The sequence below is a fragment of the Musa acuminata genome, chromosome BXJ1-1 (assembly GCF_036884655.1).
Source record: "Musa acuminata AAA Group cultivar baxijiao chromosome BXJ1-1, Cavendish_Baxijiao_AAA, whole genome shotgun sequence".
Lineage (NCBI taxonomy): Eukaryota > Viridiplantae > Streptophyta > Magnoliopsida > Zingiberales > Musaceae > Musa > Musa acuminata.
In genome coordinates this window covers 7,497,691-7,510,266 of record NC_088327.1, presented here as the reverse complement: position 1 = coordinate 7,510,266, position 12,576 = coordinate 7,497,691, and the positions used below count along the sequence as shown (strand labels likewise).

The following is a 12,576-nucleotide window of genomic DNA, read 5'->3' as shown; positions in this document are numbered from 1 at the left end:
AGCTATTTCTTACCATGACTTTGTGTGCGTCACTTAAAATTTCAGCGCAATGTACTGTTTTATTCTAAAATCACAATGTGATTGATTGGAGCTTCTCTTGCAAGCCTTTTTTTGTTGCTTTTTCTTTTTGCAGTATGACATTTGGTGATTCCCTGTCTTTCTCGCTTTTAGTGAACATTCTGTCAGCTTAAACTCAAGGAGCTTTCAATCCCGTAACAGTAGGCATCAGATAATGATTTTCATTATTCCATCTAAAGCATCTCCAAATTATGAATGGTTTACCATACTCATGCATTATGTCAAATCTTGGATCTTATGATATTCAAATAAAAATTGAAACATACCTTATTATTGTTTTGTGTGTTTGAGACAGTGAAGGTGTTTCTTATGTGATTTTGCTTGGGAAACCTCCATGGTCAAGCATTTTACTGGTTCTTTTCTTCTTGTTTGTGGTTTCGTACTCTCATTAGAACGGTCATATGGTTATGGTTTAGAATTTTCTGATACCTTTGTTGTTACCCTCCTGATGACAAAAGGAGTTATCAGACATATCATGTTGTACTTGATTGTGTTTATGGTTACCTTTATTCCTTGAAGTAGCATCACTCATGCTAAGCCTTTTTCTTCTTGTTCCCTCTTGATGACTGCGGGAATGATCTGATGTAATACTTGGCCAATCCACTGACTTTGTTGCCTTTATTCCTTGCTGCAGGAATATATTCTTCTGAGGACCACTACAAACTCTAGAAAAAGGTCTCAGTTTCCATCCGTTGTCAGATGTGATCTTAGCCATGATACTTTCTGAGATACTGAGGGCATAGTCGATGAGGAAGGAATGCATGCCAAGAACAGTGATTTTTGGAGAGGCAAATGGGTGTGATTAAAACAACTATATCGCTATCTAAATTTGTTGGTCTACCAGTATCTGTTGTCGGTGATACGGCTGTCTGTTGTTGGTTGCCCAATTGTTGATAGTCTTAATTTGATTGCACAATTGAACATAATTTACTCATAGTGGAAACCGAGAAGCAGGGATTCGACGATGTATTTTGATCATTTCTAAATCATGCCGTGGGAGTTTTGTGCGTTGAGCCACCCTTTAATAAGAGTTTTATTGTTTAGTCAGATCTAATCTAATGATCCTTTTCATGGAATCCCAAACTTACACTTGAATTGGAAGATGTCTGGTAATTTGATATTTGATGTTGTGCTATAAAATTTTGAAATCTAGGTAGGTAATGGTGGTGAAATTGCTTTTGCCAGCGAGCTTAGAATTTCTGTGGCCCATCAGACTAATTTGACCGTGTAAAGAAAGCCATAAAATATCATAGGTGGTAGTTTTGGTAAACAAATTTCTGATCCATATGCCTTGTTCATTTGGAAGTTTTTTTTTTTTTTATATATATGTTCTTGAGAATATCAATTCTCTATCAAATCCAAATTGGGTAATTTAATTGGCCTATTAATTTATTGGATCTAAGCCAATCGTTTAAAATGATTAAGTTTAAGTTAATAATATTATACTCATGGAGGTTTTATAAATTAATTTTAAATTTTTTTTTTATCAACTTGGGGTGTAATGAAAGTGTCACAATCCTCCCTATCCGAGGACTTGGTATATTTATCAAGAATTAATATAATCTAAAATAAAAAAAAATCTATTGTATCGATAGCTCTACGCTATGACATGCATATGCTCTCTTAAGTTGATGATAATACATTCATCAAATTCTGTTCTTACAAAGTAATTCAAATATTTATTAGTTTCTAATATGAGATTAAATGGGCGTGTTGCCGTTTTCTTTGATAAAAGGAAAGTAGGATTTAGATAGGTGAATATAATGATCGAATAAAATATAAAAAGCAGCTTCAGTGCATCAAATAATTATTTGTGTGGAATATCTGCAAGGGGAAGTAAGAAGGGTAATCTAATCCGACTCTGTCAACAGATCATTCTAGCTCAGTTATCTAGTTTAATCTACTTTTAAGCCGGTTAAGATAACCAAAGTCAAAATCTAAAGAACACCAAGCAAGAGGAACTAAAAATAGCTAGAGTTCAAAGCTACCTATGGTTTGTCAAATTTACAATTACTGCTGCTGCTAGATGATCCAATATGATCTTAGAGCAAAATAGAAGGACTTCATGCAAGAAAAGTTTCAATCGAGTCATAGTTCAGATTGACCACCGCACGACAGAATAGAGCTGTGAAACTGAGGGAGAATCTATTGCTACTCAAACCACAGAGGTCAATCCATTGCAAGAACTGTGAAAAGCTTCAGACTCTATAAAATCTTTTGCCGTGTCTACAAAAAAAAAAACTAGAGAGGCAAAAAAAAATCAAAATCAAAATCTTTTTATCATTGCAAGAACATGAACTTTAAAGACAGTAGTAGAGAGGAGAACATGAAGCACCTACACAGAATCCAATCGACAAGCAAATAACAAAAGATGCACAAACATGCAAGTAGACGATTCAGGAGGAGGAACAGCATGTGGCTTTGTTGGCACTTGGAGGATCCTGCCCGGGGACTACTATACTGGTTCCCTTGAGCAGGCTGGAGTTGCCAGCAGACTGTGCCTCATCATTGGCAGCGAGGGACTTCTTGCTGACGATCCGATGGATCTCAGTGAGCACGGTCTGGAAAGCACTCTCCACGTTGGTGGATTCAAGAGCGGAGGTCTCCATGAAGAAGAGACTCTCACGCTGGGCGAACTCCTTGGCGTCCTCGGTGGGGACTGCGCGAAGACTTCCCAGGTCGGACTTGTTTCCGATGAGCATTATTACGATGTTCCTGTCGGCATGGCCACGCAGTTCCTCCAGCCACCTCGCCACATGATCGAACGACTGGCGTTTAGTGATGTCGTACACCAGCATTGCGCCCACTGCACCTCTGTAGTATGCACTTGTTACCGCTCGGTACCTGTTGCAGATCACCATCCCACATTCCTAGCGTTAGAACCCAGGAGAGTATAACCATAAGCAAAGACAACCCAGTTTGTCAGTGGAGATGCAATAACAACAAAGTCACAGTTACATGGATTTTTTTACTGTCAATGAGTTCCATAAAAATCATATTTAAATCCTTATTTATAATTTCTGATAAAATCCTTTTAGTCCTTTCTTCTTTTATCTCTCCGATTATCACTAATATTAATTGTTTCATATCTCTTACCTAAATATAGATCTTGGCAAACATGATACTCAAGACAAATGTCAAGAATCTATTTTGTTTGAGCATCCATTAAATCAGTATAAATTTGTTATACAAAGTATCAAAATCTAGCATGGACATATATATATATATATATATATATATATATATATATATATATATATATATATATATATATATATATATATATATATAATGCTATTGCAAAATGGCAGAATTGAAGAGAAATAAGCCCCATAAAGATCAAGCAAAGAAAACCAGTACATTTCATCAATATGAAGAACGTAAACTTCACTACACCTCCTGCAAAAACAGTAAAGAATGTGATATTCTGGTTTTGACGATTTGATAGAAGACAGGTTGATCCTGCTAATATCCAACCATTTTATAGATGGTCTTAACTGCCACTGATGTTATATATTAAGAAAAACAAGGTCAGAAGCAAATGCTCAGATTTTGACAGATAATATCAGGAAAGCATGTCATTGTCTCCCTTCTACTATTTGATACACAAGTTTAAACTTTACCATTTCATAAAAGCATGAAACAATTTAAGACCAAAAAAAAGAACTAGGGTCATCTGCAAATCTTATGGAACCATCTTGGGATCTTGATTTCCAGTAGATCTTTGTGTCATTTGAGCCATAATTGAGGTGATATCTCAAGACAAGGACAAGACTCGTATACACCACAACTTAATCCAGAGAAGTCTTAACATCTACTAAAACACCATTTAGGAGCCTTTTTCACACGGATGATCCTGCGAATTGATGTATTTGAGTGAAGCATTTTTCATCAAAGATTCACCGCAACAAAACATTCTTCACTTTCAGATTAACTAAGTAGACAAGCGTGTGATCATTAGAATGTTGACATAGAGTCCGTAAAGCATGAACACCAGCATGGGATGGAGCGTGGATATGACATGATATGCACATTGAAATGTCAAAACTTGCAGATGTAGGAAATGGCACGGGTGAACACAACAATAAACACATGTATATGACATGATATGCACATAGGAATGTCAAAACTTGCAGGTGTAGGAAATGGCACGGATGAACACAACAATTAACACACAATGTCAAGCTTATTATGCTAAAAGTTCACAAAATACTTATTCTTCTTAATCCTGGAGCTGTCAACTACGTCTTGCATCCAATTAGCACCACTCTTTGCCCTGAATTACCATGGAAAATGATCCAAATTGCAAAAATTGGAGATCCAGTATCATAAACATTATAGGTTATGTAACTAGAAACTAAGTGAAACAAATCCAATCAGACAATTCTGCCTCATGTCATAGAGTTCTAAGCTTTCAGAACCACCATGGTTTTAATTTCAATTGAATTTACGACTTAGCAGCAAGAGCAAAAGGTTCTACCAAATACAACAGCTTTAGTAAGGGGTTCAATTAACGCATACTATAACTCCAAACAATCAAAATAATTCTATTTCCATGTTATTAAACCTAACAAGAAAATAAGCGGTATGCATCTGGATTTATAGATTTCATTGTGGATCCTCAAATGCCCTGTTATGGCTCATTTAGGGTTGACTTTCTTCGGTCTCAAAAATCTAGATCTCTAGTTTATTCCTTTGTTCCTCTTTACACTGCATTATTCTCGTCAGATCTCATAAAAAACCTACAACAAGTAACTATGAGAGGCTGGAACGTCTTCTAGTTTCGATAACCAACAATGGGCCAAGTACCCAAACCAGGGTGGCGAAAAAAGAAGAGAATTGCATTAGATGCTTGATACATTGTCATAGAAGAACAATGCGAAGGCACAGCATAGCCAAGAAAGATCCAAATGCAACGTCAGAACTAGATTCGAGGTTGACACAACATGGCGGAACCAAACATCATCGATCAGCAGTTCGCATCCGACGTAAATCAATGCGTAAAAGATGCCCAACCAAAGGATCGAACAATTATTGATGAATTGATCGGTTGATCAATAATATCGATCAAGAAAACATAGTTGCTGTCATACGATGATCAAATAGCGTCATTTTGATCGATAAAATCAGGGTTGGATGACCCATATAACGAAAAGAAGGGAAGAGAAGGGGAAATTGATTGAAGAGGGCACCTTTCTTGGCCGGCGGTATCCCAGATCTGGGCCTTGATGGTCTTGCTGTCAATGGTGAGGGTGCGGGTCTGGAACTCGACGCCGATGGTGGCCTTGGAATCGACGCTGAACTCGTTACGGGAGAAGCGGGCGAGCAGCTGCGACTTGCCCACCGCCGAGTCCCCGATCAGCACCACCTTGAACACGTAGTCGATCTTCTGGTTGAACTCCCCGTAGTAGTTCCGACTCCCCGACGACATCCTCAATCTCTCTGACTCGATCCTACTCGACCGACCGATCGCTCGCTCAGGCGAACGAATCACCACGGCGATTATCGCCACCAGGAATAATAAGAAGAAGAAAATGACGAGATCGATCCGAGGGAAGAAGACGACGATGACGACTTCGTCGGTCACACGAATGAATCTATGCCGAACTCTATCTCTTTCTCTCTCTCCCTCTCTCTCTCTATATCAGACTTCCTTCGGGCGCCAAAGAAACCAGAGAACAGAATTGGCTGAGGGACAAGAGAGAGATGGAGCGCGTTTAGAGAGAAAGAGAGAGCGTCGCGATTCGCGAATGATGTGATCGCCGCGTGATTGAACCATGATGGAGGAATGCCACGCACGCGACTGCTTTCTTTTTTATGCTATTTACTATTTTATAAAAATAATTTTATCATATGCTAATTTTAATACTATATATACTGTGACAATAGAGTTACATTCGAAAGATTTTGTGCTTTATTTTCTTTATTTGTATTTGATTCTGTTTTATATTTGGTGATCTTATTGTTTAGGTTTCATAAAATGATTTAAAGAAGTAGATTTATAGTTAATCTTAACTATATATATATATATATATATATATATATATATCTTAGATATTATATTATTTATTATAATGATATTAAAGAGCGATATAAGACTTTTCTCAGCACAAATCTCAAAGCAGCTACATGGGTTAGGCTCCTCTACTCAATCAAACATCGATTAAAACAGTAGTGGGATGGTAATGAAAGCAGATTGCTAACTATCCTTATATTGGGCTCATGGCCCATCAGTGTCGTCTAAGATGAGCTCAACCATCTCATAGATCTTGGGTTCGGACCGGTCCGTCCAAATTAAGGCCTCGACCGGAATCGAATCGCCGGTTTATTTCGGTTCTCCATCTTCGGCCGACCCACCCTTGTCAGGGAATCGGCTCGGAGCTCCGCAACACCCTAACGGTGGCGACGGTCGCAAGGAACGGTGACGTCATATGGATCCGCTCCCTCCCTTCTTCTCCGTCCATCTCTGCGGAGCCTGTGAACGGCTCCGTCGGTTAGTTTCCCTTGTCCCCGGTCGATCGTCATTGCCGTCACATTCGTCCAAGCCTGGGCTTGATGATGTGGGCGAACACATAGTTAAGCAGAACATGGATTTCCTTTGAAAGCAACTACTAGCTTGAAAAAATTTAATGTTATTTTTCTGAATTTTCATGCTATCTCGATTGAAATTAGATAATGCCAGACAACCATGATGGAATTCATTCTGTTGAGACCTATAAGTTAGATGGAATTACGAAAATATTCGTGTATTATATTCATAGATATCTTTTTCTTTTCCTGTTGTAACTTTGTCGTATATTTATTTTTATTATGTTAATTCTAGTATGAATCATTAAAAATATTTACTGTTTGTGGACTATGGAAGTGATTCTGGCTCTGGCTCTACTGTGTCTGTTTGCCAAACAAATCTTAAGCCCTTTGTGACGTTTAATCATACTTCTTTAGTAGAAGGACAGGAGTGATTCCTTTATCGACCTTATAAAGTACACCAAGGCTTGTCTAGGTTATTTAGTTAAAAGATCACTAGCAATTTTGATGTTGAATTTAGCCAATGGTTTGTGTTCTTGCTTCGAGTTAGCTTATAAGATCATGTTGTTAAATAAAAAAATTCCCAACATCAGCAATATTTGATGTCATTGGATCGTGTTAGACTGTTGGGTAGTGTTTATGTCAGGTTATGATGCATTTATTAGACCAAAACTTCCACCCAAACTGCTAAACTTGAACCTAACCCACCTAATACATGTGTAACCTAACCTAACCTTTGGGCTTAGATCAAATTATATTATAGATGATAGATTTAAACCAATTTAAATAAAAACCCTTCACTGACAATTTAATCAATCCAGTAGTAGAATTTGACCTATTTATAACCAATAAGCATGATATGATCGACACTCATTTGAAAATGATACATTGATGTGCTTAATCCGATTATTACTGATTCAAGTGGGTTAGTCATGACAGTTTCCTAAATTCATTCAATAAGAGTCTCTCTGCTTGGGACATGCACAAAATGCTAATAGTTTCGACTTTGAAGTTAGTTATCATGACCAACTTGTGATCTGCACTCAGCCATTAGATCTGCCACATTGTGGTTGTTAATTCAGTAACTTAGGTTTGTCAACTTGTTGTAAATCGATCAAGTCATAATAAAATTTATCTTTTCCTTTCTATTTTCTTTTTCTGTATTCAGCTGATGTTATGCGGATAATTTTTAATCATCTCCACCTGACATCATCGGAGAATGAGGCTGCTAACTGTAAGAATTTTGCGTATATAGGGCCATATATTAAAGCTCATAATTACATTTTTGTTTGATAACTGGAGAGAAGCATACAAGTTTCTACTGCTCTAAAAAAAAATTCCAAACAAACCTTGGTCATATTCGATATAGAATTGGTTGTGTTTGCCATCTCTCTGTTGGATGTTAGGCCTGAAAAGTTGATGATCTATCCAACTGTAGCTGTTAAGATGTACTGGTATACTTGGTACATAAAGTAAGATATGCTTGCTGTCACCCTGTTAGGTGTCGGGCCTGAAAAGGTGATGGTCTAATCCAACTGTGTCCTTTAACAAGTACTGGTATATTTAGTACCCTGAATTTTTCCTTCAGTTGCTTCCCTGTTAATCAACACATTGACTGGTTACCATTCTTGTTGGAAGGAATGATACATCATCCTAAATTTGTATAATGTTTGTACATATGGGGCCTTCATTTTTAAGTTTCAAGTTCCTTTTGTCTTGTTCTATGTGTTATTTGAAGAACAAAAACTTTCAACTCAGGGCAGAAAAGGGTAGTGAATGAGATTCTTGGCAGTAGAATTGTCCAATTGCTTTATAGAGATTAAACAAGTTCTTCCATGTGCAACTATGTATAGCATCATCCAGTTACGGGCCAATCTATTTCGTAACAAGGGACTATTTTTTCGTTTTCCATCTGATGGTCATAATTACTCAAGGAAACAGTAGGTAATGCTTTAGATAATGGTGGAACACTTTTGGAATAATTTTTCTAATGGATTTCAGCCATCTCTTCTTCGTTTTTGATATGTATATGTATATATATTTATTTACATATTCTTTTTCTTGTGATTTACATTAGCCATGAATTTTTACCAGTGTATGTTATGACATATGCCTCGTGGTTGTAATCATCCTTTTTCTGTTATTGTTATTTTATGCACATATGTTTACTTGCCCAACCTCAGTAGCTTTTAGGTTGGGTTGTCGGTGCAATGACTTTCAAGGCATCAGCATATCTGGTATAGATGGCATATTTATCACAGATCACTTTCTGCTTACACTTCAGCTAGGCCTCTACCTATTGCAGCTCAGAGGTATAACAACCTTGCTTGCAACCCAATGCTCTTAGCCGTGTGCTAGGCAGTTTGTTAGACCCCTTGGTGCTTCTCCTTTGGTTTCTGATGATCGTGATGGTTACGCAAATGAAGAAGAATGCTGCGATCTCCAATAATGACTCTTCAGCTTCATGGTCTCTCAAACAGGTGGTTCATTTAATCTGATAGTGAAAGCTCATCCAATTACACATGCTCTTATGAGGCACCATTAAAATGCAAGGAGGGCTTATTTGATGATTCATTTTCTTAGTTGTGTTCCCTTGCTTGCTGTCCCTGATTTAATGAGAATGGCAGATTATTGATTAACAAGAGAAAATATGTGCCAATCGGAATACGGTGTATTTGATTTTCTGGAGGAATTTATCATAAACTGGCGTCTTGCTTAATACAGCTAAAGTTGACAGTCAAATGAATAGTGTTTGTCAGTCCATCATCGCACAATTTCTCAAGGTTCTCAGTTTGGTGATAGCCCACGTGTGATTCATTGGACGTGTGAATTCAGTCTTCAGATGTATTCCTTTTTCATTCCTCATGTCTTTACATTGTCATTCCAGTAAGTGACTCTTATAATTTGTTTCTCATGTATTTACGTTGTTATTCCAGTAAGTGATTCTTATAATTTGTGGTAACTCCGTAAACTAGCTCTCTTCTTACACCTCCTCTATTATTGAAACCAAGGGACCACTCTGCAACATGGAACCTGTTGGATCTAAGACATGACGTTGGTTGGTGGCTATCATGAAGCAACCGGCTGGTTGCATAATCAAAGCCTCTTACTTTCTAGGTCTTCGGTGCATTCAATTAGCAATATGGAACAAGAAGGGTCTACATATGAATGTAAGTATGAGAACGATTTACTTATCACTTCCGACACCTTGTTGCTGTTTATTCATCCTTTTGTTGCTGCAGTTCTTGCAGGGATAACATATTGTGCTCCATGTCAATAATTTCCACCTTTTTGTTTCAAAACAAAGAACAAAGAATTACATATGGTGGACCTCAGGAACTTGTTGCCTAGACTTGGCCTGTGGGTTGTGTTCAAACGTGTACAGAATGCTTTGAGTTCAAAAAAAAAGCATCGAGTTAAAAGAATATGGATGTTAATATCATTCATGCCTTTAATTGTGGGCAGATTTCCTGTGGGATTTTTATCTTTTTCCCCTCTAATCCAAATGTCCAACTTCCAGTTTTGGCTGAAGCTCTGTAGTGATCAATGTAGACGTCAGGTTTTTAAGCACTACAAGAAGGTTTTATTCTTCACCAAGTACCAGAATAAACAAGCAAGTAGGCAGCAATATGATGTTTTAGCTGTTTTTTTATCTTGCTTTTCCAAGACTAATTGAGACTTCATTTAAATTATATTATGCAGGAAGTCAGCTCGTTCCACTCTCAGCTACTCAACAAAGGGGATGATCAATAATAAGGACCTTGCTTCTGAGCAGATTAAAGCTGGATAATTAGCTAGTACAGCAACTGCAGTCATTCAAATGGCCATCCACACTTCAATGGAATTGAAGGAGACGGCATGCCACCTTGCTTCAACACCACTATTCCACCGACATTGGTTTACCTACCCATCGTAGGTCAAAGGTGGCAGCTCTGTGTTCCCTAGTATGTGTTCTTATGACTCCAACCACCCCATGCATTTGCTTTATCTCCTTCATTTACTACTAAGATGTAGGGTACCTTATCATAGCTTTGATCCCCCTCAAGCATCACATGACTCTCTCTCAGCTTTTATTGCAGTGAAACTACTATATGACAAGCTCCCCATCCCTTCCTCACTTCTGGACTAATTTAATGTCGTTGCTGCTTGTTTATACCTCGAACACCAATTGTCGGTTGTGCATGGTGCCCTACAAGTTTAATATGCTTCTCTGGATCCTGTAGCCCTAGAAAACATTGGAAGTATTTGCATTTATTAGTGGCCGTCTAAAAAAGCACTAGATTCTAGGGCATGTTTGGCAGGCCGCCACTGTTCATGGACCTCTCTAATTCATGGTGAGGGACCTGTTCCTTGTCCACATATGCCTTTGACATGTCACTACGACTACTGCTCGTGCTATAATAATTTGTTGGCATTGGAAGGATGCATGCACATGCATGGATCCATTGCCAGGCAAGTTCATTTTCCTCTTTGCTGTGATGATCTGTTCATTTCATCTCTGTCACTCAGGCCTCGTTCTCTCTTATCCATACCTATCAGGCTTTCAATTGTTTTTCTCTCTGTGTGTATGTATAAATGCCAAGTAATTCCTTCACAGGTCCAGGCTCCATCAATGGCAGACGCCTTCAAAGGAAACTCGTTTGCCTTCACCAGCTATACCACTCGGTTCCAATCATCACCACTCACTCCTCTCAGAGAAGCCCTTCCCCTTCTCAGCCTCAGTCCTAAGAAGCACCACCACCACCGCTACCATCTGCAGCAGCAGCAGCAGACTTCCTGCAGTGCCTTCGAGGAAGGCGATTACAAGAGCAAGCGGTCAAATGGCGGAGAGAATGTGGAGCAAGTTGTGAGTGTGGCACTCCGCATAGGTCTCCCGAGCCCCAGCGAAGCCGATCTCATCTCCAGGGTCTCTTCTACTTCAGTGAGTGAAGACAAGGAGTGCCAAAAAGGAGGAGGTGGTGGTGATGGTAATCCTTTTGCTCTCTCTAGCGTAGGCAAGCTCACCAGAGGCCAATATTGGATTCCCACCCCCTCTCAGATCCTCATTGGCCCTACCCACTTCTCTTGTCCTGTTTGCTGCAAGACCTTCAACAGATACAACAACATGCAGGTAGAGAGCCTCTCCTCCATCCGTCTTTTCTGCTTCAAACATGCTTCTTCTCGTCGAGTTCCAAGGTTTACTTGTGCCTGCTTCAAACATTGTTGGGATACGGATGCTATTGTGAGGCTGAGTTCAGCAGTACTTCTTATCCTTTGTACCTGTGGTGCATGCTTGCTTGTACGTACGTTCGTGCAGATGCATATGTGGGGGCACGGGTCGCAGTACCGGAAGGGACCGGAGTCGCTGAGGGGGGCGCAGCCCACGGCGATGCTGCGGCTGCCGTGCTACTGCTGCGCGCCGGGGTGCAGGAACAACGTCGACCACCCGCGAGCCAAGCCGCTCAAGGACTTCCGGACTCTACAGACTCACTACAAGCGGAAGCACGGGATCAAGCCATTCGTGTGCCGCAAGTGCGGCAAGGCCTTGGCTGTCCGCGGCGACTGGCGCACCCACGAGAAGAACTGTGGCAAGCTGTGGCGCTGCACCTGCGGCTCCGACTTCAAGCACAAGCGATCTCTCAAGGACCATATCAAGGCGTTCGGGCACGGGCACGCGGCCCATGGTCTCCACCGCTTAGACGTGGAGGAGGACGAGCCGTCATCTGAGATCGAGCAACATAGTCATCAGGTTCAGCAGCAGCAGCAGTAGGGAAGGAGATGATAGAGTCCCAAATCCATCCCTTTTTATGTTCTTGTTCTTCTGCAGAGCTGAGATCATAGTCTGATAGTATTAATCCTCAGCTAACTGCATCACGTTCCCATCCTCTGCACTCACTCAGCTTTTTGTTCGGTGGATGTGATGCTTTCGTGCTTTTGCATGTTGGATATGTACGTCGGTTCATGGATGGAACATAAACCATGAATTATTCA

General features: G+C 39.7%; 2 protein-coding genes across 2 annotated transcripts; one reads left to right on the top strand and one right to left on the bottom strand.

Moving 5' to 3' along the window:
* Positions 1-2,338: 2,338 nt before the first annotated feature.
* LOC103984000 (ras-related protein RGP1-like) lies at positions 2,339-5,781 on the bottom strand. The gene is made up of 2 exons (XM_009401392.3): positions 5,271-5,781; positions 2,339-2,922 (listed from the first exon to the last, which is right to left on the bottom strand). Exons 1-2 carry the CDS (start codon positions 5,507-5,509, stop codon positions 2,475-2,477), a joined length of 687 nt encoding a protein of 228 aa, XP_009399667.1. The 5' UTR covers positions 5,510-5,781; the 3' UTR covers positions 2,339-2,474.
* Positions 5,782-6,453: 672 nt separating this feature from the next.
* Positions 6,454-12,576, top strand: LOC103989207 (zinc finger protein WIP2-like). Its single transcript, XM_065159099.1, has 6 exons — positions 6,454-9,492; positions 9,618-9,776; positions 9,849-10,223; positions 10,309-10,550; positions 11,204-11,716; positions 11,903-12,576. Exons 5-6 carry the CDS (start codon positions 11,219-11,221, stop codon positions 12,353-12,355), a joined length of 951 nt encoding a protein of 316 aa, XP_065015171.1. The 5' UTR covers positions 6,454-9,492; positions 9,618-9,776; positions 9,849-10,223; positions 10,309-10,550; positions 11,204-11,218; the 3' UTR covers positions 12,356-12,576.

Excerpts from the sequence above, each read along its gene's own strand:
- LOC103984000 (XM_009401392.3), bottom strand. The coding sequence starts at position 5,509 with ATGTCGTCGGGGAGTCGGAACTACTACGGGGAGTTCAACCAGAAGATC. Across the intron at positions 2,923-5,270 it reads GATACCGCCGGCCAAGAAAG|GTACCGAGCGGTAACAAGTG; the intron begins GTGCCCTCTTCA and ends GATCTGCAACAG.
- LOC103989207 (XM_065159099.1), top strand. The coding sequence starts at position 11,219 with ATGGCAGACGCCTTCAAAGGAAACTCGTTTGCCTTCACCAGCTATACC. Across the intron at positions 11,717-11,902 it reads ACAGATACAACAACATGCAG|ATGCATATGTGGGGGCACGG; the intron begins GTAGAGAGCCTC and ends ACGTTCGTGCAG.